At 38.2% G+C, this 27,901-nt stretch overlaps 1 protein-coding gene across 4 annotated transcripts in view; it reads right to left on the reverse strand.

The window, feature by feature from the left end:
• Positions 1–5,009: 5,009 nt before the first annotated feature.
• Positions 5,010–27,901, reverse strand: part of LPIN1 (lipin 1) — an 85,354-nt gene continuing 62,462 nt past the window's right edge. For all 4 annotated transcript variants that reach the window (XM_052809527.1, XM_052809528.1, XM_052809529.1 and 1 more), the window contains 9 exons: positions 25,151–25,243; positions 23,659–23,735; positions 21,468–21,612; positions 19,701–19,849; positions 17,899–17,985; positions 14,833–14,985; positions 12,873–12,987; positions 9,437–9,540; positions 5,010–8,588 (listed from right to left, as the gene is read on the reverse strand). In XM_052809527.1, coding sequence (XP_052665487.1) covers positions 8,429–8,588; positions 9,437–9,540; positions 12,873–12,987; positions 14,833–14,985; positions 17,899–17,985; positions 19,701–19,849; positions 21,468–21,612; positions 23,659–23,735; positions 25,151–25,243 — 1,083 coding nt within the window. In that variant the 3' untranslated portion in view covers positions 5,010–8,428. The remainder of the gene's footprint in view (positions 8,589–9,436; positions 9,541–12,872; positions 12,988–14,832; positions 14,986–17,898; positions 17,986–19,700; positions 19,850–21,467; positions 21,613–23,658; positions 23,736–25,150; positions 25,244–27,901) is intronic.

Here is a 27,901-nt window from a genome sequence, read left to right on the forward strand (position 1 = left end):
ATGGAGACAATATTCTTCCCTCTCTCATGGGCCAGGAAGGACAAAACTTGACTGTCAGGTGTTCAGAAGATGAGCCACTCGTGGTTCAAATACCTTTCTTGCATAACCCCTCAGTTTAATATCGCAGCATCTCATAGGCATTAATGCCTTGTCCTCGGACCACGCCTGGGACAGAGGAACTGCCATCATCCCTGTCTTCTGCATGAAGCACTGAGGCAGAAAGCACACTGAAGGATTCACCTCAGCCAACAGAAGATGTCTGTGTCAGGGCACAGGCTGGATCCTGTTCCTGAGTTGGGACCAGGTTTTTGCTCCCCCATCAGTCCTTCCATCTTGGGCAGGTGGTTTTGATCCTGCGATTTCTTTACTTGTGGTATGTCACCACTCACGGTCTCATCTGGATGTGGTTATGTCCATGCTCTCAAGTTCACTGATAGACACCAGGCATGTCACTTTATAAGGTCTGCCTGCAATTATATGACGATTACTATAAGAATAAAAAGGTCGGATGTAGGATGGAGATGGACATAGTAAAATTTAGGTTGCAGTTTCATGGGACATAGACAAAAGCATAAGGTCTTACTTCCCTCTGAGCCCATTTAACTCACTAATGCAGAACAAAACTATCCTGAGAGTACAGCGAGGGGGTGGGGGCGGAGAATCAGGAGGAGCAAAGGAGAAGACAGGGAGAGTGACTTTTTCCTTCAGGCAGTAACAAACTGGTAGATCATCAGATCAGCCCCCCATGAAACCACAGCCTTGGTTTACAAGTATTTACTAGGTCAAAAGAAAATGGAAGCGATTTCATGCCAGTGATACGTGCAGAGGAGCAGTCCAGGGCAAGAGAAGAAACGAGCCATGCAGGGAGGTGTAATCCTTGTGCAGGCTCTCAGGTTGTGCAGAGAGTGCATTAGAAAGCAACGTGGGCGTGAACGGCTGAACTGCTCCCTAAGTCACCGTATCTCAAATACGATCTGTTACTGACACAAAACAACACCCCCCCCAAAAAAAACCCAACCCAGCCCATCAAACTTTGAGAAATAAAGACATTTCTCACGTTATTTCCATTCACACAGTACATGGATCAGAAATGAAGTCCACAATACAGGGTGTTGCATTTCTGCACAATATCTGGATCCCTCCAGGAACGTGACTATGACAATATTGGGTCTCCCTCTTTCTTTCCTCTCAGTACATTCCCAGTAAAGCTGCTTCAGTTTCTGAGCCTCACAATTTTTCCTTCCAATTGTTGTCTCTGCCACCTTGAACTCGAGAGGGGTAACCAAAAGGTCACATTTTTAACATGATCTGTTGAATTCCTGCTTTCCCAATATGTTTATTTGCTCTCAAGTATGATTTTCTGTACATCCCCATCCACACTTTGTCTCTAAGAAGCCTGTGCTAGCAGAGATTTTAGATTTTTCCGGCCTTTTTGCAGAACTGCAGGGATGATCTCAGCCTCCCTAACATGCTTCAGTATTGCACAGGCTTGCACTAGACAGAGGTGAAAGCAGTTCAGGACCAGATAGTGCCTCCTCTTGAGGTCTGACTGAACTATAGAAGAACTGAAGCACCTCCTCAAGCCCATGGGAAGAGCCCAGCTCATCCCAAAGCCTCTGGAAGGACAGGTCCCAGTATCTCATTATCCGGCCAGCTGGGACGCATGTGGGAAAAGGAGCTACAGCCCAAACCCAAGAGTCAGACCGGGGTCTTCCCAGGTACAGCGTGGACACGTCAGCAAACCAGCAGGGCGCAAGCCCAGGCTCTGGCACGCAGTCGCCTATCCGGTATGCTGCTAGCACGGTCCCCGGCACGACCTCGGCCAGGGCAGGCAGTGCTCCTCCAGGCGATGCCCGGGCACCATCTCAGGGTCAGCAGAGGCCAGCGATGGCCACGGCTTGGCAGGCAGGCAGCTGGACACTCGTCAAAGCGTGCCAGTTGGCAAGGGGGCCAAGAACGGTCCCTGCCCTTCACTGGGCAGCGATTTATCTGTACAGACATAGCCACTGAGCCTGAAATATAAATAGTTGTATCTAGCAATGGGGAATGGAAACTGTCCCAGCCACTGGTTTTGATGTATTTATGGCTGCTTTTAACGTAAATCTAAGTTTTCGGTGCTAACAGTCCAAGCTTGCAGAGGATTCTCTCCTTCCGCCACCATATTTTTGGCGAAAGTCAGAAACAAATACATCCACATCTCCTACCTCTTTGCCTCCAGTATCCTAAAGGGATGAGAAGGATTGGGAATTGGATGGAAATCTGTAGCACTCGCTATTCACACTTCAGATTGCAGTCGTAGCTGTGCATGTCTGAGCAGCCATCCAGATGCTAATGGAGCTGCTCCTCTGTCAGTAAGATCAGAGAAAGGCCTCCGCTGTTTAATTTTTGGATATTTATTGGCTATAAATCAAAGGACCAACACATACTGAGATATCAGGGAAAATGTCTTTTTTGCCTGTGTTAACAGCAATGTTCTAAGATAAAGCTGTTATTTTAAAACATGACCTATTTTCGCTTTGCACTAGTCTTTTTAACTGTCCTGAAAAGAAGGATGTTTATACAATTTCGCAGAGAAACGTGAACTGTTCTACTCCATTTACATTTCTTTGTTCCAAAATGTATTCCTCTTGTTGAGATTCCAGCAGACAAGGAAAGCAGACACAGCGGTTACTTTCCAACGTGAAACTTAAAACCACAATCTCCCGCTCAGAAAACACAGAATGAGTCACAGGAAGGGGCCACTTGCTTGCAAAACTCATTAAAAGCAAGGCAAGGCAAAATGGATTTCCTGTATCAATAAATAGATTGCTGGCAGCAGGCAGAACACCTGACAGTGCTGGAGGCTAAAAACCGGTCCAAGGGTAACCATTAGAAAAGCCAGATCAATTCTTCAGCTCGGAAACTGTATCTCCCCAGTACACAGTTTTTTTGGCATTAGCTGGCTTAATTCAGCAAAGTGCTTAAGAATATGCATAAATTACAATGCAGGGAGGGGTGACTTAAGCACACGCTTAAATAGGCTGATAGATATGTTTGTATTTATTTTCCAAAGCAAGCCTTATTAAAAGGATGCAAGCATGGTACTACAGAAGTGTATATGCTGCAGGTGAAAGCTTTGTTTCCCAAGTTCATGAAAAAATAAAGAAGCCCTAGTCCTTACCTAAACTTAAAATTTAGCTGTAGCTGCACCTTTGTTTCGCTCCTAGCAGTACCCCTTGGACACTTAAGCATAGATTTCATTTTGGTCAATGTTACTCTCTCCCGTTTGGCAAATGAAGCCAAAATGGCCTTCTCACCTCTTCTGTGCCATGCAGACAGGCAGGATTTCAGGCAAGACTGCTTAAGAGGCAAAACACAGAGCTCACCGCCTGACCTGGTACCACCTACGTTCAGCATGGGGGTGGAAACAAGTAGCTGCTTTTTGGCCGCTTGCTCGGTTTTTGTTCCCTTTCTCTAGTTCCTCCTAGCAGAAAACTTCTTTCTTATCTTGCCTTTATTTTTCTCCCTCACGTCCCAATGGCTGGAAAGGTCTTGATGAGGATCTCTTCCCCAAAGCATCCAGCAACTGTAATTCCTCTGCACCACTGCTGGGTTTTCTTTGAGCCAGTCTCTCATCTCTCATTCACAACTAGCCCTTTCCTTGCCTATCTCCAACATGCTATAGAACAAAATGAGGGGCTGGATTTTACTGCAAGCAGAAGAGCTAGGACTACCTGAGGTTGTGGCACTGTGAGTATACTCCCTTCACCACTGTACTTTGCTGGACTTTTATGAAACCAAACAAACAAAAAACCAACCTCCAGGCTCCACCTTTTTATGCATTCATGGAAGAGTTGAAAGTTTATTAGTTATATTTTTAGGCACTAGCTTTTCGCACCAACGGTCTTCTGCCTCTTGCAGTGATGAACTATCCTGAGGTACTTGATGGCATCTGCAATGCATATTGAATTAAGAGTATTTATTTACAAGGAAAAAATTAATGTAGTATTCTCAGAATATTCCCTACAGCATCAAAAAAAAAAACCCCAACAACTTTATGGTCTTTGCTTTTCAAAGGGTTCTCTCCCTCAGACTTTTCTACCTCTAGCATTAATGGGATATTCCAGGAGCAATGAATATGTCCCTATAAAGTTTGGTTTGCTGATGCAAAAGCACCATTTCTCTGACTTTTAATTAAAAAGGCACCTTCATTTCAAAGCCTGTCTCCAGAGCTCCAGTGTAAATGTTTATACAAGCCAGAGACATACAGAAAATAGAGAAGATTGAAGAAGCAGTGACTGCAGACTGCCCAAATACGGCTGCTCTTGTAATTTTAACACAGAACTTGAGCTGCCGCAGAGCCTTATCAACCCCAAACATCTTTGTTTTCATACCAACTAACACAAGCCTGGCAGTATCACTACTGCTGCAGTTAGTTTGCTCAGCAAACCCGGCAGAGGGAGCAAAAGGCAGCACTGTGTTCTCACGGACAGGAGGAAAGGGTATTTGCTTCTTACCAGCAGAATGGCCAATGTCAAAGAAGAGGAGAAAAGACAAAAGAAGAAAAAAAAAAAAAAAAAAAAGGCAGCTATCTGGTCTCATTGCCATGAATGACAACACTCCTATTCAAAACAGATGACTAGTTTTTCCTTAGGTCACACTAGGACTTAGACAAAAGGAAGATTCAAAAAAAATGCTGGAGTGGGGTAGGATTCCTGACTGGTCGAATTTGCTCCAGTTCCCATCTGGTTGCTCTTGGCTCCGAGGTGCTATTCCCATGCCCCAAAAACAGGCAGAGCCCAGGTCCTGGCTTCATCTCCCTCAAACTCTTTCCCTTTGAAAAAGCTCTGGGTCAAACATTGTAGCTGAACAGCAAAAATTTTGCAAGTGCTGGAAGTTACACCAGATAGCCCCAATAAGAGACAGGCAGTTGAGACTGGAGCTACAAAAGCCACGCTTTACAGAGTTTCAGCAGTTCTGCAAAAGCACTCTGCCATTATCCAAGCATATAGAAAAATAGAAGTCAGAAAAAATTTGTATTTGCCTTTATTACAATATATATTTCTACCCTTGTTGCATTCAGCAGATCAAAATGAGGTGTTAAAATTATTTTCATCATTGCAGTAGTACATACATATACAGAGTAAATTCTGTATACAAATAGGCTTTGAAACAATAATCCATATCTACAAATAAAAAATACCCAATACCCTCTTTCTCCTCCCTCCCCAAATTACAGCAGTAACATTTTATCTTCAATGTAACTAATGCAACAAATATGGTATTCTTTCCCTCACGACACAGCTGGAGCAGTATGGTCATCAGCTTCAAGAAAATAAACATTAGTCACTCCTCACTGATGCATATTCTAGTTTATGTGTATTGTATAAATAGAATATAGTGTGATTTAATGTGTCTGCATATTTATGTTAGCCAAATATTCTTTCTGTAACAGAAACCAGCATTACACTGCAAGCAAGGTTGAATTTTTTTCTTTCACAGAAAGAGTAGAAATTTGTTAAACCATCCCTTTTTCTTCTACATGAATTAGCAAAGCAGTTCAAATATTATGCATAAAATTGCTCAGCTACCAAATCAAAATGCCTTATACTCTCTGAAAAAGCATGGTGATGTTTCTAGCAGGCTAAAACTTTGATTTTTATAAGTCTTTTCTGTAAGTAAATTTGATAAACATTAGTTTTAGAAACTAATTTCACTTTTCAGCTATATTTCAACTTTCAGATACAAAGGCGTATACAGTATGTCAGAAGTAAGGCGTTTAACTTCACAGAACCACAGAAACGTTGGTCAGAAGGGACCCCTGGAGGTCATCCAGTCCAACTTCATGCTTGAAGCAGATGATTGCCAACACTAGATCAAGTCAGCCATAACTGTTTAACCGTCTTGAAAAACTCTGGGACGGAGATTCCGCAGCATCTCAGGGTTACCTGTACCAGTGCTGCGCTACACCTACAAATCTGACAGAATTAAAATGACCACTCATTCATGCTATCATTTGGTTTGAAATACTAACAGCACAAACAACCCTGGATTAGCTATTTATTAAGTTATAAATAAATACATCGCAGGCTTTAATTGTGGAGAACTTTCAGGGACCATCTTTTCTGGTGGAAGCTACTGTGTGTGGTACCTTAGGAAAAGAGATCTTAACTACTGTTAAGGATGAAAACCACAAAACTGACAGCCTCTTACTGAAGAGAAGGGTTGGTTTGGTTTTATTCTGCATAATAAATGGATTGAAATAGGCCTTTACCAAAACTGAATTAAAATAGGATGCAGTTAGCATATTCATCCATTTATTCAATTATTAATGACAAGTATTAAGGTGTGGCTATATTTAGAGATGCAACCATCTCAGCTTGGCAACCTGCAAAGCCCACTGACTGTCTTTCAGAAAATCCATACCACATTTCTTCCATCTTTAAGTAAAAAGATATTTGCATTTTCTTTAAACTTTCAAGAGAGCATAATCAGTCTGGGTTGTTAAGCATGAATTTCTTCCTCTTTGTGTTTGTCTAATCCTGGTATCTCCAAAGTGGGCATGCACCTTGCCCAAAGCAGCAACGTTCATGTGAAAAGGAAGACTTAGGGAGGACTCACCACTGCACACTGCAGCTGGATAAAGGATTGCACTTATATTCATTACTATTGAAGGCACAGAGAAATCATAAATTGGCCCCCTGACATCGCAGATAAGGTCTGCGGCACTAAAAGTTAGAAAACCTCTACTTACAGAATTAGTATCCTACCTATGTTGCTATCACTCTTGACATGCAAAAACAGAATTTATTGAAACAGAACAAGTGTGAAACAAAGCAGCTGTTCCCAAACTTTTGGGGTGCTAACTAACCACAATCACATTTTAAAATCTCTCCTGTACCACTCTGCCTTCCTATTATTAAACTCTTAACTGAAAATACTACAAAGCAGCTGCAAAACATGTACCATAGCCCCACAGATCACAAGCTGGCAGAGACCACAGCTTGTGAACCACTGTTTTAGCCATACTGAAATACAATATACATGGAATCCCATGATGCCATTTTCAGTGTTTCAGAGAACAATTAGACTTTTAAATATATTTTAAAAGGAAAAAAAAAAGGGTTTTTTTCCTAGCTACAAGCACATTTGAGAATCATTTGGCATATGGTCTCTTGATGTCTACATTTTAAGTAAAGTACCACATTGTGTAAAGGCAGACCATTTGGAAAACATTATCAACTGATCTGCAGTATTGCTTTTAGCATGCACAGTTAAGTCTTAAGGCTGTCACAAGCAGGTAGCAAAAACAGTATCTACAGCTTGTGTCCGGACAAATAAGGAGAAAAAAAAAAAAAAAAAAAGAGATGAAAGAGGAGATTTCATTATCTTGGAGGAGAGTAAACTGCACTAGAAGTATCCATTCTTTATGACAAAACAAAAAAAAAAAAATCCATACAGTAAAAACCTGAGATGCATCATTCACCAGCATCAAAGTTCACATTTTAGCCAAAATAATGTTTCAAATAAAACTACTCCATTTTGACAAAATCCTCAGTGTTCTTGGCTCAGTAACAATCTTGAAACTCGGCACATTCTGTGGGTAAGATATCTTTACTGAAAATCACTGACTTCAGTAAGATGGGCACTACACACTGTAGCCTGTATTTTCAACTTGCACACTTACCTTAATCCAAATAGCTATCTCCTTGAAGCATGGTACTTCTCAAATTGAGAAAGACTGCCAGAATCTGGCCATCTTATTTCATTTGCTTTCTATTTAGATTACTCATCATTTATTTCCTCAGAAAAGTGTTACCATGTCAAAACAACAGGCTGGAATAAATCAACACAGTTCAATTGACTTTGATAGCTACACTGATTTACAACAGCTGAGGCTCTAGACCAGTAATGAACTCTTAAACAAACAGTTGTTGGTCAAGGCAGGGGAAAGAGGAAAAATCATTTGCTCCTTCAGAGAAAGGAATTTTGACATATGGATTGCAATCCCTGTCCGTGTCACCAGATGATGTCACAAATGGCGAGCACCTTCAGCTCCCTTACTTGCAGGGGGTCCTGATAAGATGAAAGATTACTTCAGTGATGCAGAAAAGATACAGAACCACTTTACAATCTTATGGCATGTTTAACTGCAACTCCAACATCACTCCACTTTTATTTGACCTTGAATAATGGAAATGTATGGCACAGTTTGAGGAGCTGGGTGAAGAGCTAAAAACGCAACTCCTGTTCCCAGTAAGACTCCTCCTTGTCATCTGGAAACGTGACTAAGTTTGAAAAGCATTTCTAAATTTGCTCACAGCAAAAAAATACAATGCTCACAACATCACAGATTCCAGCTGAACTGTCAACAGCAAAAGCCAAGTGGTGTCCTTTCGATACAACCTAACTCATTCTTTGAGCTGAGGCCAACAGTTTTTAGATGCAGTTAAGATGAGGCTGGATGCACATCCTGAGTTTCAAAAGGCGGTAGAGGTTCTCTCCAGTAGGTGAACTGACTGTAGGTATCAGAACAAGGGAAGTCTGAAGAATGGCTTCTTTTCAGCAAAGGGAAAATGTGATCTACCACTTCACATAGTCTGACATAGCTGGAAAATAAACAAATAAAAAGAATGCTGAACCATTTCAGATCTTCTTACTTGAATTTTTCTAAGTCCTCAACTACTAAGCCATGGCTACTCTTACACAGACAAGTCACCCTCCTCAAATGAATAAAACTAAACTTGATTCTGGTGCCTAGCTTCCAGAGAGGATTCACAGTTCAGATAAGAAATCCTTTCATTCTAAGCACTGATACTTACTTAGTAAGAAACAGATGCCATTTTCTGCCCAAATCACCTGCTAAAATATTCAAGCCCCATATTTTGCTTCTCCATTTCTGTCCAGCTTGGCTCAAGCAGCTCCCTGCTCAATCAATTATTCGTATTTTATACACATATGGCTCCCCTTCAATTAAGGACACTCTTAATATTACTCAAGGCCATTTCCATTCAGTGTCAGGTGCTACACTGCCTAAGCATCTTGCTGGAAGCCCTCAGCCCTATCTTCAGATTTTTTCTTCTGGCTTTTCTAGATAGGAGCTCCAGGAAAAGGAAATTTTGAAAAGCCCGTGAAAAGGCAGATGGCTTCAGGAAACTAGCTAGTCTCATTTTTATGCAGACTAGATTGTACACTGATAATTCCTTTACATGATTAAAGTAGATGGAATATATTAAACTAAAGACTAAACAATTTCTTTTTTGTCAGTTTTTTTGTCAGTTTAACTGAAGGAAAGTGGAAAGTCTGTATTTTATTCTAAATTTTTTGTGTTTTGTTTGAAATATTCTAAGGAATCTCTCATTAGGAAAATCAAGTGCATCTTTGGGCAACTTGAGTCATAAATTAGAACAGCAAATTAATTGAGTCTATAAGGTGTCAGAGATAAGCGATTACTTACGATGAGATGTTTGTCTTTGCATGCTCTTGTATAAGCTCTCCTTTGGGATTAACTGTAAATATCCTGTTTAAAGAAACCCCCACCTGTTTGTATGAATAAACATCCTAAACAGAAGAGGAAGGGGGAAAAAAAAAAAAAAAAATAATAATTATTCTGCCTTTGCATAATGATGTTTATTCTTGCTGGAATATATTAAACAGAAGAACATATTTGCACAGTATTGGTACTAAGCTTACCTAGTTATTCCCCATTATGTTACAAACAAGGTCAGTCTAACAAAATGCTCACGAAACAGACAATTTGCAGCTAGGTAAGGAGTTTGCCACTTCAGTTTATAGTATTGATCAAAATCATGTTCATTTTTTCAGTAACTTCCCTTGACACAAAAATAACATTCAATAAAAAAACTAATGATACTTGGCATAAAAGCATTTGGACTTTCATTTTTCTTTCAGAGAATATTTCATTCCCTGAGTGCGTTGCACCGACTATCTTGCAACAGTATACAGAGGTTAAAACTTAACTGACACTTAAAATAGTGATTAGTTTGTAAGGACAAGGTCACAAAAGGAAGTCATAACAACTGTGTCTACATTAAAACCTCTGGAAATATCTCTTAGCTCCTGAGTTCGGATTTGTGCCACATCCATATATTGACTCCATGTCAGAGCAACGAGGAAAGAAGGGAAAGCAAGGAGTATATGCCAAAATAGCAGCAGTGAGCCCCAGCAGGTAATGCAGATGCAACTCTGGGAAGTACAACTATAAGTATGAATTAAGAATGTCTTCTAAGAAATTCAAATTGTTAAGGAAAGCAATGAGTAAGTTTTGATCTGAAGAAAATCTTGACAAAAGCAAAGATGAAAATAACTCCCAGAAGATCAGAGCAAAAACAAGCTTCCATTTTACTAATAGAAATCATGGGTTTAAAAGCTGAGGTGGTGAGATTGGAATGTTAATGAAAAAATAAAGATTATTTTTATCTCTATATTGTAAATACTGTTCCGAAAAAATTAAGTAACTGAACAAAAGCGAACAGCAGTCACTTCAAGAATTCCGCATCCTGGCAGTCCATGCACTATCTACATGTCTGCAACATCCACAAGTACTGAAATTTCACTGAGTTTGTTCTGGGAAAAAAAACAAAACAAAACAAGCAGTGCAGAAAATTGAGAAAGCAATGATCCTGATCGTCACAAAAGCACAGCTCACACCTGAAGACTGCACTCAAACAGGAGAGGAGTGAGTTGCCAGCAATTCCTTTAGAAATATTAACTTACTGCTTTACTTGAAATTTCATTGAAGTATGCACGAAAATAATGATTTTTTTTTTATTTCCCTGAGGTTCAAAAAAATGGAACCAGAGACAGGCATCATCCATGACACAAAACCACAAAAGCGTTTAAAAAGTTATTTCAGAACCATATGTCTAAAGGTACCTTGATAATGGAAATTAAGCTCCATATGATATAACAACTTAATATAGCAAATGGACAGTGAGATCCTCCTGTCCTCTCTCACATAATGCTTTTAAAAATGTAATTTGCTAAAAGATGAAGCTGAAAAAGTTTCTGCTCATAAATGTCAGCAACCCTAACAAAAATATGAGACAAACACAGAAACAAAGTCCCATCAGAAAGGCTTGCTGAATCCTCTCAAATGTAGCTACCAGCATCCATGTTTTCAGTGCCAAAATACCTTGCCAGGCACACCTCTGTCCAACGTTTAGGCATCTGAATTGCTCAGTCTCTGTTCATATTCACACTGGCAATGGCCAGTGTCCACATTCATACTGATAATTTCCCCAACTATGTTGAAAATGTTTCTGCTAGTGAACGTATCTCAGCTCTTACAGCGCTGAGCGGCTAGGGCTGGAATCCATGGTCCTCGGGCACTTCAGTCAGAAGCCTTTAGCTCTCCTGGAGTCAGTGGAGAAAGATGGCCATCTAGCACCTGAATTACTCTCCAGGCATGTCCCATTTCTCTCCACCAACTAAAGAAAGAGGTAACCAACCAAAGTGTTCTCTTGCTAATCATATTAGGAAATATGAATGGTCAAGGACCATTCTCTTCAGACCGAATGGCATAGCCAGCATACAGACATACAATTAAGTGGGTTTAGCTTCCAAAACAGGGTGGATACACCCAAGCTGCATGCCAATGGTCCTTACCCATAAACTCCACACTGGTGTTACCAGGTTTCTTGTTACATGTTACTATACTACACATCAGTTTCTACAGGAAATAGCGCCTGCCAATACAGAGCTGGAAGAAGTACTGAACGCTCTGTGGGGCTCCTGGGCACAAATAAGGGGCTCATCTGCCTAGTTTAGTTAGCATCTAAACTTAGGTGCCCAGAGAAACTGTAAACATCTAAAGAAGGTGGTTTTCTACATATCCCCTTCTGGAAGTGGGATGCTTTCAAAGATTTGGAGGAGTGAAACAAAGCCTCTGTCCTTCCTTAAGCACCTATAATGATACCTACACTACTAAACTAAACAGTGTGAGTGCCCATTCTCAGACATGGAAGTCCCTTGACATTGTATCCATATTATTAAACTCTCTATACCCCTCGCCTCAAAAAAAAAAAAACCAAACCCAAAACCCAAACCACAACAAAAAACAATCCCCCACAGCCCCACATAACACACCCCCCCCCAATATGGCTCTATCAGATGCCCATTGGGAAGAGTCTATTCCACAAGCTAACAGAGCAACCATATCCAGAAATTGCCTGGAAGACTGCTAGCTGCCTGTGTCAAAACAGTCTCTTGGATCATGCTAACAATTTAAAAGAAGGGATAATCACATGCCAGGGTCCCTGTCTCTGCCGTAGCCCCTGAGACTGTCTCCTTTTCTGGATGCATAAAGGTATTCTTTGGGCTAGGACAGGAGTAAGAAAAGCCTATAGCCCAATTATACAGCCTTCAAATGGGTGACAGATACCTGTCTCCCCCTCTCCGTGTCAAATAACGTTATCACTTTCCCTGCAAAGCAGAACCTTTTGATTTCAGTGGGACATCCAAGTTCTTTTGACTGTACTTAGAGTTTGAAGTCTAAGTTCCACCTCTATTCATCCAAAAGATTTTCTATCTGTCCAGAGGTATCTCAATGACACTGTATCAGTGTGGAGTAAAGTGAGATCAGTGTTTTCACACAAGCTTAAGGATTTTTTACATAGTTAGGATTTCAACCAGTATTTACTGTTATGCTAACTTATGCAGATATAATATAGTTACTTTGCTGCTCTTCCATCTCTGTTTGCATCCTACATTGAGAGGTCTTTGAGGAGAATCTTTACATTTTCCTTTGTACAGGGCCTAATAAAATATTCTTAACTCACATTTAAAGCTTCTAGGTTCTGATGCAACAGAACTATGAAATAACAGCAACCTTTCTGTTCTCTGCAATAGAAATAAATTCAGCTATTACTTACAGCAGGTCTGTTTCCAAAAGCAGCATAAAAGGGTTCTGTGTTAGGATAAAACAAATTTTTTATATCTGTCAAGCACTGAACTTTAAATTTTTCTGGCTTCTTTTCTATCACCTCCCTGAAATGATAAAAAAGGGAGGCTGAATAAGTACACATGAAATACAGCACAAACCATTTTATTTTCTTTATTCAATATTTTTCACCTAGCTGGATACTCCTATAGAGTCCCCACCCTTCTCCAACAAATCTTCATTTGGAAATCACATTGCCCATGAAGACAAAATAGCATTCCTAAGCTTACATAATGGGCACAGCAAATAAATCCTCTGAAACAAGGGAACTTCTACTGAAACCTATGTCGTAAAGATGGCTACTGAGCAAGGATGGTTGATTACAGGGAGTAGCTGCTAAATAAAGACCTATGAAACATAAGTTGTCATCAAGTAAACTGCTTCCTGAGAACTGCAGAATGATTCATAGATTATACTAGCCTTCACTGTGTATAGCGGTTTTTTGTTTGTTTGTTTATTTTTTTGTTGTTTTTTAATTAAAAGGATTGCAGTTACCATATGTGCTAGAAGCACCTCAGCCTGTTAAAATACTTCTACAGTCAGGGTCCTCCATCACTGCTAATTAGCAGAAGTTAAGGAAAAAAGGAATCTTCTATTTCTCTTCAGTTGCTCCTTACAGAATACAGAATTTGTTAATGAACGGAGGATTTCTCATCTCTGGGCAAAAGCCCTTTCACAACAGCTTCTCTTGGCAAGGAGGCTGAACAGGTGGCAGAGTCTGGAGTTCCCATAACATAGGAAGATGCCAGCATGACACAAAAGCCCTTAAGAAGCTCAGAATCCCACATCCTAGCACCAACACATATGTCAAGGAAGATGCAAATAGTATAGAAGCTTCATAGGAGTAATATAGCCCTTTGGAACAGCAGCTCCATGTATAAATCAATGTTTGAGAACGTGCAAAAAAAGGAATAAAACCATCTTTCCTCAGTCTCCATACACCTGATCTCATAGCCCTCAAAATCACAATAATTACAACTATGGATAACAAGGAAGTCATTTATTGCCCACATATCACAACAGTTACAGTAGTGCACACTGAAAGATGGGCATTCTTTAGTCTAAACAAGATACCAAAAAGAGTATCACTTTAAATATATTTCTAGATATGAGGAGTATAAGATAACAGTAACTATCCTTTCACTGCATTTATTATTTAATCAAAGAAGTGCACTGTAATACCTCCACAGTCTCTTATATTTAGAACACAACTGGTAAGACAGCCTGTAGCATGTCATTCAATCAGGAGAGCATTTGAACAACCTTCCATTAAAAATTCTAATGAAATATATCCTGTCACAGCAGCTTTTAACAGCTTAAAATATTTTCAGTAATCACTTGACACACTTCACTGCATTAGAATAAGGTATGATATTCATAATCTGTGCTATTATTATTCACTTATTACAGTTCAACACCTAGAAAGAACAACACTGACCACACAGAATACCACAGTGCAGTCAGGAGTGTAAAAAGTTTGTTTCATTTTTACATTAATTTCTTCAAAACCCACCAAGTAATGTTCTTCCACGAAAACATATTTATGCCAGTTGGAACACCTTACAAGTCAAGACAAGAGCGATTGTTAGTAGTATGTGAACATTTTTCCCATAGCTAAATATTAACACACCATGTTAAACACATGAAGTCAACAGGCAGTACCTATTGGTAAATAGTGAACACAGATGTATATTGAGCATGTCTAAGAGATAAACTAAGTAACATGACTATCTATTGAATTTTGGTCTAACAAAGTTTCTTCTTAATTAAATTTTGCACCAATATGTAAGAAAAAAACATTATGAATGATTTCAAGCACTCCCATAAAAAAAGCTGAGAATTCAGCCTCCACCACCCTCTTTTCTTTCTACATAAAAGTGACATTGCATTACCTGTGGAAAGCTGAGAATAAGCTGCTTGGACTCAGCAACACTGGCCCTTGAGGCAGCACAGTTCCTCGTTCATTGACCCAGTGCAAGTATCCTCTGGTCATGTCTGCCATTCCAATAGCACGTGCTGAGCAATACAAAAATTTATATCCATTTCTGTGAACAGAAATAAAAGAAGAAATTACTGTAAAAATAAAGCAGGTATTTTGACATTAATAGTTTTGTGGGTTTATTTTTACATGAATCAAATCATGACTGTTAAACAGACTTACATTTAAGCTAGACTTATTTAAAAGGAATAAAAACATTTATGCCAGAAACTTGGATAATTCAAATCTGCCTAGCTCCCCTGCAGTTAGTGATTTACACCTAAAGAGGGCTCATTTATCTCTGGTCTTCTCATGACTTATGACTTCTTATGGTTTTGTATCAGTCCCTGCATAGTGGAACCATACTCCCTAGAATTAACTGAAATGACACCTGCTAAGAGGAAAGCACCTGGCATAAAGCAGACAATGGTGTATTAGCGTTTGCTGCATTAATAGTGTTGTATTCCTGCCTCTTGGGCCTCTGCAAAAAAAGACTAGTCTGTGCAGCAGTAACATATTCCTTCAAGTCGGAGCAAATCTGAACTTCAAAACACACTATGAGAAGTAATCTTTGACTTGACACTGAAATAAAAGTTTCAGCAGAAGTCACAGGTTACCCTTGGTTCTGTTCATGATAGACAGAGTCCAATGATGTTAGTTCAACTTAATAGCAATTTACTTTGCAAGTCCTATAAAGAAATTATTGTTCATAAAATAAATACTGTATTCAGTGCACGCATGGTCATTAAATCTAACTATTGAACATTTATATGGTGTTCAGCTGTAATATCTAGCCACTACATAATTAACTCGGTAATTTGAAAAACAACATGACTCAAATCTACTTTTCCCCCCCCTATGTTTATGACCACCAAAGCCCTAACAATTGACAATGCTGGCAGGCATAGAAATAACAACTGCAATTAAAAAAATTAATTAACTTTTTCACCAAATGTAATGCAGAGGTTATACACAGAACTAAATACTACTCAGCATGTGAATTGCCAGGCTGTCCTGTATTTTTTGTGACCACATATGTCTATACAGAATAAAAGCACAGACAAGTCTCTCTGGCATAATTTAGATTCCATCATCCATAATTTGTAATTCATCATCTGTGTAAAACAAAAAGCAATAAACGAACCTTAGCATAACCCTAGTACACAGAACAAATCCGATTAACTAGAAGGACAGTTGTGATATGTACCAGAGGCTTTTCAAACATTTATGGTAATTTGAATATATAAGAACAGCTGAATTTAATGTAATAAAAGAAAACCAATTTTATTTTCTGTGTAAAGCAGAAATATCAACCTGAACAGACAGCAATCAGTAATCCTCCTTGTAAAAGTTAAAATCAGATACTTTATCTGATCCCATTCAGACATCAATTAATTTTTCTCCTCACTTCCTTTTTTCTCTCAATTGCTAATCACAAAACTCACCATGCTCAGTCTTTGATCCTCCAGTGTGCGCAGTGGCTTGACTACATTGCAAAATGTATCCAGGGAACCAACAGTACACCTACACTCTTGCACTAGCCTTGCTCACCTAGAAGCATTCCCACACATCACCCCACGTGAGTTGGTACGGCCCGATTGTTTTTATCCTGTTCATATTCATCAGAGGAAATATCCCCAGGTTTTTTGGAATATATAGTTCTAGGCCATACCAGGATACTCTCCAAGTTAAAGACATTAACCGACCTAAAGCACAGCTGATCTACTGTTGCCCAGTATTTCTTCAATAGGTAATGAAAAAAACAGTTTTTCAAAACATCATTAGATCCCAGGTATATCGAGCTACTTTTTGAAGATGACTGTCTTTCTCCATGAATTACACAGAGTGTACAAGCCACAAGTAAACATGATGAATCCAGGTCTTTCTACCCACAGTGGCACAGAAGGTATTTATTACTGTGGATCAACAGGCACCAGTGCAGGTCAACTACTGAGCTATAATATAGCAGCTCACACACACACTGGTGTTTGCCAGGTAAAAGCCTGTTCCTCAGGCTCTTCACAGCATATGTCTTACTGACTTTCAATGCCTTTAAATTGCACTTTAAGTGATGTTTCCTTATCACCTACTCTCAAAATTAACCAGTGACACAAAAATATTTTAAGACTGATCCTTCCTAACTTTGCAATTTAACAATGGAATAACAAGAAATATTTATATACAGAAATAACAAAATAAATTGTATAATCATCAGCAGTAAAGATCACCATCGATGTCTTTGAAGCTCATCGTTATTTATACAACAAATAAAACAACAAGAATATTAGCAGTGAGTATCCGAAATGGGTCTGTTTCTACACAAGATAAGACATTGTGTTGTGCTTTAAGGGTGTGATTATCTTGCTTGACTAGAAGCCTGATGTTTAGATAGCTCAAGCCTAAGCTGTTTCACTGAACTCCCTTTCTACTCACTGGAAAGGGAGGGAACTCTCCCAAACGGATTCATCCCATGTGTTTTAGATTCCATCCCTGCATAACTCCAGGTAAGTCAAGTTTGGCAAGAAGAACTCCACATACAGTGACCAGCCTAGGCTAAACAGTCCTTAGGCATTTTACAATCTCCTCAACAAGGAGAGAAGGGAAGGTGTATTAGCATCTTATGAATTAAAGCTGCTGCAACTCCCAATTAGCAAAAAGAGTTCCAGTTGTGCTGCAACTGCACAACTCATTCAAATTACTACAGTTTTTGGAACTAACTGTAACTGTCCATTTGGGATGGTTGGAAGAGCAATCACTACTCATTGATAGGGGGCTTTTGCTTTTGATACCACAAAGCAGGTTTTGCTCTGGATATTGTACAGCAGATGTTTACACTGTGTAAGAACCACTAAAGTGACGAGGTATTGATGAAATTGTCACCCTTACAGGTTAAGACAAGCCTGGAGAAATTTTAATTTTTATGTGCAAATGAATAAACAAACAAGCCACAGATGCATGAATAGATTTACTGAATACTCACTGGCTCACTTTATGGTACAACTTTGCAATCCCTTGGTGCGTCCAGTCTTTGCCAAGAGTTGGCAAAATATGACCTAAAGTATCCGACCTGAATAAAGGAAAAACAATATAACTGAACTGAAAAAAACACCCAATACTTATAATAACAGTTGAGGCTAATACAAACCCCACTAACTTATTTGGCTAGCGGCAAAGGAAAATAAGATTTTCTGTAAGGTACTGATCATGACCAGAAGGAGGTGATTTTATTTTTTTTTTTTTTTTTGAGATAGGCTGACATCAGTGTTATCAACATTCTTCTAATACCAAACTCAGAATCATAGCACTGTACCAGCTACTAGGAAGACAACTAACTCTATTCCAGCTAAAACCAGGACACATGTCCATCCTTGGCCACGTTGTTTTAATTACTCTTGTGCCCCAGGACTTGTCTTCATGGATAAGCTCACAACCCATAAGTTAACATGGAAGTTACAGCATATAGGCTATCAATCAGACCTGTGTAGTAGGCCGGCCAGTAATAAGCATGCTTTTTGAGGTTTACATTAAATGTTTTCTAAATAAACCAAACCTACCCATAGGGGAAGTTTATGGGAAATTGCAAGTATGAGGTGTCACATTCTAGCTTACTTCAAACCAACTTCTCCACATAAAGCTGGAAGTTGGTCATGTATAAAGCATTATGGTTTCAATGTATTTTCCTCTTTACATGAGAGAAAATTATTTATGCTATAATAACACCTAGAAATTCAAAACAAATGAGCACCTCACTTGACTAAGCATTATGCAGATACACAGCAAGAAACCCACACCCTGAATATCTTGCATCTTAGAGAGGAAAACACCAGGCACTGGCTTAGGATGGATTTGCAATGATATTGTAAGGTGAAGTGATTCAGTAACTGTCTGGCCACCTCAACAGCAGAGAGAAGAATAGATCCCATTCACTTTATTGAAGCTTAAGAAAACAAAGCGGGGGGGATATTAATTATATTGGCACCAAAAAAAACGTTTGCCCTACAATAGATAAATCACAAGGAAGAAAAGAGTTCCAGTTTAAATCAAGTATTTTAATTCACCCCAGACTGCTCTTGGAAATTGCTTTTCCTTGTTCTTTTTTCTAATTAGATATAGCTAGGTTTGATTTTGAAAGAAATTGATTCTGAAACAAATCTAAGCATTTCATTTTAAAAGGTCAAAAGACAATGCTTGTATTTTTATTATGTGTTTCCATGTTCCACACACAATTGTCTTCCCCAGTGTTAAATAAATAAATAAAAATCAGCAAGTAAATGAATCATTTTGGTCACTCCAAAGTTGTGGGTTTTACCCAAAGCACTAATCTGAAACTTCCCATCAAATTCTAATTATGACATTGATTTTAGAGTCTTGCCTTCTAAATAATAATGCCTCTCACTGGAATGCCCCAGTAACGCCTTTTAAAACAGAATTCACGTGTTTTTTCCTTTTAATGTAGCCAGTGTACTTCAAAAGTGTGATGCAGCAAAAAGGTTAAGATTTTGCAGAAGGTCCTCCAATACTACTGTAAATACTATCATGAAACACCAATAGGCGACAAACAATGGGCACATATAGCACGTGACTTTATTAAATTAATAATTCAGCTAATGATTCCTGCATTGTTTGAAAGCCAAATAAAAAAACCAAACACACACCCCACACATGCAAAACACTAAAATATGATAATTCTGTGACTCAAAATTCCCTGTTAATTACTTTTTCCTTTAGTCTAAAGGACAACTTGTCCTTGCAGATAAAGCCTCTCCCTGTTCATGAACTCACCGTGTGATTGTTCCATCAATATCAGAAATAACAACTTTATCATCCCAATTCCATAGGTAAATTGTGCCTTCGCAGCGGCAAGTGCCTTGATACTGTGTTGTAACACTAAAGGTCACATCATTGGGGCCATTCTTCAGCTTTAAGCTTTTCTGCAAGGTATTATCAGTAAGACAATCAACAAACTGAGCATGTGCAACTGACGCAGTGCAAACACAAAGCCACAGATGATCATTGCCTTGGTCACACTGAATCTTATTGCTTTCAGCAGAGCTATTGTCTAAATAATGATAGCAGAGAAGCAGAGCTTTGCCCTGTGTAGTATACATTAGACGCTGATTTATAGAGCAGAACAAAACAAACGAAAAAAAAAAAAAAATCTGTTTCACAGTCAGCAATTAAAAAAGAAAAAAAAAATCCCCCAAAGGTCACATAAACAATAACAAATTATGGAATAGGGACTATCTATAGGGGTTTTCCATTCTGAGATATAGATACATATGCAGAGAGAAATGTGGGTAACAAGGAGTTCCATGAACTCTAATTAAGTGTTTATATGGGGATTTGTGTTCTATGGTATTACATCTCTTTCCTATAATAACCCACCTCTCATACCATATGACCTATTACCCTTCTGTCTCCACTGAATTTCCTTAAGTCTCCCACTTCCCTGCTCTTCCCTCCCACTGTCTCCTGTGTCACTTAGCGACATGCTGGGCAAGAGACTACTGATTTGATTCTATTTGTGGACCTAACTATTCATTTTCACAAAACCTGCAGGAGTTTAATACTTTGTCCCTTTTTCTTAGTTATATTTCACTGCAACTTTTCAGCGAGTTAAAAAGTGACAAGGAGGTGAGAATGCAGAACAACTGATGGGTAACTGATGAGTCTCATCCACTGTTTCATCAAGAAACCAATCTGAAAGTAGTTTTAGCTTCAGCTGATTTCTGCAAGGTTTCTAAATCTGAGAAGTATCAATATATTTGTGTAACCGTTGCTTTCTGTTTGCTATAGAAAATTACCAATACATCCCATCTGTCTCTTGGGAAAAATTCTACATTTCTTACAAAACTATTCAGGCAGTGAGTGACGGGCTGTTTCATGCTGTACACCTTGAGTGGGTTTCCTTCAGAAAATTAATTGGCTGTAGATAAGACAACAAAGAGTATTTCCCTAAAGTAGCCATTTTTCCAGATCAAATTGGAATGTGCAGAACACAAAACTGTAACAGTTTTGTCACCATTAGTCAAAACACCTCTGTCACAGAGGAAAAAAACTGGCTCCAAAGAAATTAATAGCCTGGCCTCATAGTAAATCTGCAAGCAGCTCTTTCAGAAGTTACTAACAGAAAACCGTATTTATGTAAAATGTGACTGTCTGCCTATAAATGAGCAGAAAGGAAAGGAGGAAAAAAGAAAACAGAGAGGCCTGTGGGTTAACATATACACATTATACATAATACAAAAAGCACGTGGTTCCAGTACACTTATTCAGGTGACAAATACATACTTTGCAATTTAATTTTGGTATTTTTTTAAATGGGATCCCATGTCTCCCAATCTCTGAACCCCAGCACTTGCTGCAAGGTACAACATTCATGCTTAATACTGAAAAGAGAAGGGAAAAGGGGGCTTTTTTGAAAAATATAACGAGAGAGAATTCAATACAAGACATAAGAGCTAATCAAGCTTTGCAAGCCTGAATAACAGTATTGTTCATGTTGTATTAGAAATGACGTTTCAGGACAAGGATGTAAAATTAACTCACAAGCTGGTCAGAAGTGAGTCGAAGTGTTTTTTTGTAACTGATTCCAGACAATAATGAGAGATGACTTGAGTTGGTTTGTAATGACCCGAGGTTTTGTTTGGCAGCTCTAGGGTCTTCATCACTTGAAGAAGATTCATCTTTTATTCTGGAACATTGAACACACAGAAAATGATGTTATCATGTCAGTAAATGCATCTCAGTATCCATTAAAAATGCATTAACAGTGAGTCACCAAGTCAGTCATTGATTCTCTGCTCATAAGTACTGTCTCACAGGAGGTCATTCACATCATGACTTTAAATATATCAATGAAGTGCCGAATTTTCATTCATGCATGTTCCCCATTATTCATACTTGGATTGCTCTAGCCATTCATTTGTCTATAAGCTAGTTTTCATTACTTAAATTTAACAGATGTAAATTAACATGCCATATTGACTCAAAAATCTCATAGCGGAAAAAAAAAATAATACCTATTAGATACTGTAACTACAAAAATTCCTCAGTTCTCAGAAGAAGAAAGAGGTGTTTGTTATGCCGGCATTCTCTTCCCCCCTTTCACTCTTCCTCCACAGAATTTAGAGATTAATAAAAAAAAAAAAAAAAAAAACAAAACAGGTGATGGGAATTTTATTATAGAAGGTAACTCCTCCTCTTTCAATGACCAACTTCAGATCATTGGATTATTCTTTTCCAGGATTTGCAGGATTACCCCATTCAGTATATGATGATGAGAAGTCATAAAACCTGAGCTCCTTTACACAATTCTGTTTAAATACGCATCAGTATAATTTTTTTTTTTTTTTCCCTGCTACAATCATTTCTTCAGAAGTTTGTTAAGGATATTTTTCTTCAGAGAGAAAGTTTTCCTACAGTAAACAAATCTATCACCTTAGTTGGAAGGTAAAATACCCCTTCAGATCCTACAATCAGCATTTGGCCTCTTATTCCAGTCACACTTGGATGTTGTTTGATGTTAGGAAGTCTTGACCCAATATCAAGGTACCGCATGTCATGACTAGTAACATTTAAAAGCCTGTCTTATCCTTTGTAACATCGGATCTCAAAAGCTTTACTCAACATCCCACTTGTCGCATTTTGCTTGCAAGCAGTAAATTCTTAATGACAGATTTCTAAGGTCAGTTAAAATTTAAACAAAGAACACCAATTACAGAATCTAGTCCGCTTGAAGTCTTAATCCCACTTTAAAGCTTATCTTTAAACAACCATGTAAGAAACAGACCTAAATGTCACTTGTCATCCTTAAAATCAGCCTTTGCAATTTATTCTGTGGCTCTCAAACTCAGAGAGGCAACTGAGATAACAGCTAGTCTCCTACAGAATGAGGAATCCTCCTTCCAGCACATCTGCCTGGATTGCAACTGCTGACCTCCAAGAAGAATGACAGCTAATGCCTTTTTGTTTCATAAAGGTGATCCTTGAACTTAACTTAATGAACATAAAGCATATTTGAATCTGTTCCTTTTCAGCTCTAAAGTGCAGACAGCACACAGACAGGCTGTCTTTACAGTAAGACCTGTACAGACAGAAAAGGGGCAAGGTAGGAGAGCTGTCCCTGGCTCACTCATCCCTCCTAGGCTTCCAAAGCAAGTTAAAACTCATCTTATGGAACCCTCATGAAGGAGAGATTCTGGCCATACAGTATGATTAGTTTGGAGCAGAAGAAGAAAGAGACTTTTGCAATCCTTAAAAGAAGTAATAGAAAACCATGACTATTGCCTGTGAGAAGAACTCTAGAAAGCCTTAGGCCTCCACACTTCCCAAAATATGCAGGAACAAATTAAGTTGTCAGGCCACAAATATAAGTAAATCAGAAATTTTAGCAACTAGGATCTGACAACAGCGTAGGGTCATCTATGATGTTCCCCTGAAAACTCTTCGAGAGATACATATAGCTTCAGAGAACTGCTCCAGTTATTGTTTGTTTCAAGGGGCTGGAATGTGTATCACGGAGCTGCCAACCAAACCACAGAAACACCAGAGTGTACTCACAAGGTCTGCAACCCTGCCATGAGTAGAACCTTCCTATCTGCACTTATTTGGTGCAATGAATAACACATAACATATTTCACTGACACAGTATTTTTTTGTTCAAATATAAGAGGTAGCTTGCTTTCATTTTTAAATGGTAACTCCTGCTCATTTCAGGTACAGATAATTTTGGGGGTACCTGTTTGCCATGCTCATCTGTGAAGAGTCTTCTCCAGTAAGTCCACTCCCACTCATACCTTGCTCTGGCTTTGTTTCCTGTAAAAATACAAGTATGAGAAGCTGTGCATCTCCTGTTGGGCAGAGAGCAAATGTTTTTAGAAAAATATCTGAAAACCAAATTCTGTCTTGTACAGATTTGGTAAAAATCAACAGCATGTTTGCTTCCTTTACTTGTAGGCAAAGTAAAACTTCATGGTTTTCTTAAAGAATAAAGGCTGCACAAAGAACTAAAAATTGCAAATATAAAACTCAAAAGGAGAATTAAGATTTATTTTTGCATGGAAGAAGTACAGAAATATCAGATTTCACATCTAGTACTGTTGAAGTTCTAGGATCAATCCCATAACTACTCAGTTCATGCACCTCAAATAGCTAGATTTCACCTGAAAAAGCAAAGTATGACTCTGGAGAAGGAAAAAAAAAAAAAAAAAAAATACAATTACCTTTCATAGAATCATTGAAATCTTTAATCCAATAAGACTTTCCAAACTGCTTTTACCTTGAGTAGATGCTAAGCTCTATCAATTTCATCCCATAAGATTTTTAAATAGTGAATGATTTTGAGACACACAAACAACAATAACACCTCCCCTTATCAATTTATAGCTGCCACAGCTCAAGAGGTAGCCAAATACTTCCACTCAGAGAGAAATACTAAAAACTTCAAACTGTAAAAACTAAAATCTCATGCTCTGAAGCCCATACCCACAGATCAGTACAATGGTTATTTCATGCAAGGCTAAAAATGTTCATCGACTGAGGCACAATCATAAAAACGTATTAGCAGTCATTTTCTCCCCTCAAGTACTAATGCTTCAGTAGTATAAATTAATATGAAGAGGTTTTATTGGCCAACTTTAAAGATTAAATATGTCTAGACAGGAGATCAATATTTCATATAAAGTTTTGCTTTTTTCACTGTTCTTTAATGTTCATCCATGACTTTAAGACTGTTACCACAAACTTTTAATTCTCAGAAAAGAAATTCAGAAAGACTTTAAAATTAATATATAGTCAGTTTTCCATCTTAGGTTTTGCTGAATTTTACAGCTCACACTACTCATAAATACATCTATTCTTCATCAAAAGAAAGCTACAGAAAGGTAGCTAATCTGCACAGAAACATTAAATTAGTGGCACAGCTCTTGGATTCTAGGTTCCCAAACACAAATTTAATCCATTAGATAATACTGCCTCAGATTTGCATAATGAAAACAAATGCAGAATCAAAACACTGCAGGCACATGTTTCAGGTAGGGTCTTATCCAAAGCTTTCTGAAGTCAAAAGAAGTCAGACTTTAGACTCTGTTTAAACATCTTTTAATGTGTATATCCTCAGTCAAATTGAATAATGAGTTACTCTCAGAAGCAAAGTTCTGAGGGATGAATACAGAGGTATCCAGCCTTCCCACTTCAACCAGAAGGAAACTCCGCTTGCTTCTTAAACTTACCTCTTTAATAGTGCTGTTCCTCCCCCGCCATGAAAACCACCACCTTCCACCTTTTTTGGGCATCTTGTCCCTCATTATAGATTCCACAGTGGCCTGTGATAAATGGATGGTAACATAAAAAAAAACCAAAACAAAGGACAACCTGATATATGTAAATGAAAGAAAGTGCCAAACACACAATTTTAACTGATAATAAATAGAATAAAAGTAAACATACTGTCTGTGGACCATAAATTCTACTAAAGCAAAATCTAATGGTATCCAGAGCTGCTCTGAAGTAACTTAAGCATGAATACTTATGGTATTTTTAAAAGGAAAATGAAAAAGAGATAAAATCAAAGAAGAAAAAAAAAGCATAAATAGATATTAGTATAATGTCTAGAATGGAGAACCTACTGTTTTTAAGTTGAAGTTATTTAGTGCAAATTATATTAAAAAAAAAGAAAAATATCACTTCCTGAAGGAGCTCTCGTGCAAAACAGTAACAAACCCACGTGCAAGATAGATATTTTCATTTAAAAATAACTAAAAAGTTCATATTTAATTACCAATCCGGAAAAAAGCAAAGATGTTACTAGCATTTATGAGTTTAATATGGTGCTATGAATTTGACTGACAATGTTAGAACTGTTTTTTCTAAACCCAGGCTACTTTTCATTGGTTATGTATACTAGACTTCGGTAAAGAAAAGTTTCTTTCAACACTCCTAATGACTGGAGCCTGATGCATTGTAACAAGGAGAGCTGAATTCTTTCACTCAGAGAACAAGCAAAAGACAAAAGGGGAAAATATTACAGTAAAGGTGGCCACAGTGTTTGGTACATCCTGCAACAGCTTAGCTACTGGCTTTCTGGGATGATAGCCTCCACTGTAAGCAAAGTCATCAAAATAAAACTGGGACATTGATTAGTGATTTAAAAAAAAAAAAAAAAAAAAAGATTCGAAGAACTCTTAGCAGTTGAGAGGGTTGAGTTCAGCTAATGTATGGGACAATGCATCCCTTTTCTCAGTTTTTCCATAGGTTCTCTTCACTATACTATCTAAAATATATGAGAAAAGAAAGAATGACAGAGGAATAAAGTTGTGCAAGTAAGCTGACAACTTTTTAAACAAAAAAAGAAAAACAAGGAGCAGATGGAGCTACTGAGAACTGAATGCCACTTGAGAACAATGGCTACAGTTTAAGGAGGTTCTCAAACATATGGACAACTTCAAGCAGATGTCTTATTGACTTTTAGTGAAATAATTCACATGCATACAATTAGACATGCATTTAAGGGTATTTTGCAGAACATGAGTGATTTTTTTGCAAAGACTCCAGTTTTCAATCACTTCATAGAGCCTGTTTTGATAAAGTATCTTAGTATTTCAATTCCTTAGTTCCATTATTACAGCAAATCAAAATTCTAATTAACAAGTCATTACAAAAACCAGTAGGATGACTGGTAGCGTAAATGAGTAATTTTAGTTTCAGAGGTACAGTTCAGCCAAGTAAACCTTCCCAATCATACAGACTGTTCCAACTATGTATACTGGCTTCTCCACTAAATTAAAATTGCACTGTCTAGAAAGTTATCAGCGTTCAGAATATAAGTTAACCATTAAAAAAAACAAACACTGAATTTCACACTCATAAAAGACTTTTCTTAACTGATAAGCTATACAAATGGTCTAACCACAATGCTGTTGAAAGAATTGCCATTTCCCTTAACAGAAAAATATTTCATACCAATTCTTTTCCTTTACCAATCATAGGCAAAACCCAAAATATCTGGCTCAGGCATCAAAGTGTTTAATTAAAAATGCAGTTACCTTGCATTATCTTTATTGCTAATGAAGACCCAATAGGCACTTATCAAGGTCTGTACCACTCTGTGGAAGTGCCCAACAAATACAGAGTAGGATAACTATACACCTTCTGCAGGCATTTGATTTCCATGGGATGAATTCCACCTTTGATGATTACTAGAATATTTGCAGTAAAGCACAAAACATCTGGCTCTGTGACATCCTTGAAATTCAAGCCAGGTTTACCAGATGTTTGGGACTTCTAGGATCAATTTACTTTACATTGGGATGCTATAGCGCAGCTACGCACGACTGCGTACACAGGAAATGTGGCACTAAGAAAGAACAGTGGTACAGAACGTTCTGGGCTTTGAAGAAATTTTTATTCCACATTCACAGCAATAGAGATGGCATTTGAATTCACATAGATTAAACCCAAAGACATGTGAAGTGCTGCAAATGGCAGAAGGAAAGTTTAAGTTCCAAAATTTACTAAATCTATGGCTAACCATGACAAAAAATAGTGCCGGTGCCCATACTACTTCTTTATATACATTTACAGCAGCGTGTATTTCTGTCCTGAGCATCTATGTGGCACCAGGTCATGTAAAATTGGACTAAGTTCATCAACGCATTTAATATAAGCCAACATATATAGCTGTCACATAGTTGTAGCTATCTGCACTGTCTACCTGAGTTGGTTATGAACAACCAACCGAGAAATAGAAAACTAGCAAGCTACAGGCCTTCCTTACCTAGTAGTTAAAGCTCACTCACCGACGTTAAAATTCCTGGCCTCTATTTTTATTTGATAATATATGCTGTATACACATAAAATGGAAAGCAGTCACCACGTATTCAGCTACAGCAAATACTAACATGGGTCAATATAATTTATGTTTACAATCCATATTACTGAAGGAAAACAGGAAGTTTTCCTTCTTCAAAATATTTGTAATGATC

The sequence above is a fragment of the Harpia harpyja genome, chromosome 15 (assembly GCF_026419915.1).
Source record: "Harpia harpyja isolate bHarHar1 chromosome 15, bHarHar1 primary haplotype, whole genome shotgun sequence".
Taxonomy (NCBI): Eukaryota; Metazoa; Chordata; class Aves; order Accipitriformes; family Accipitridae; genus Harpia; species Harpia harpyja.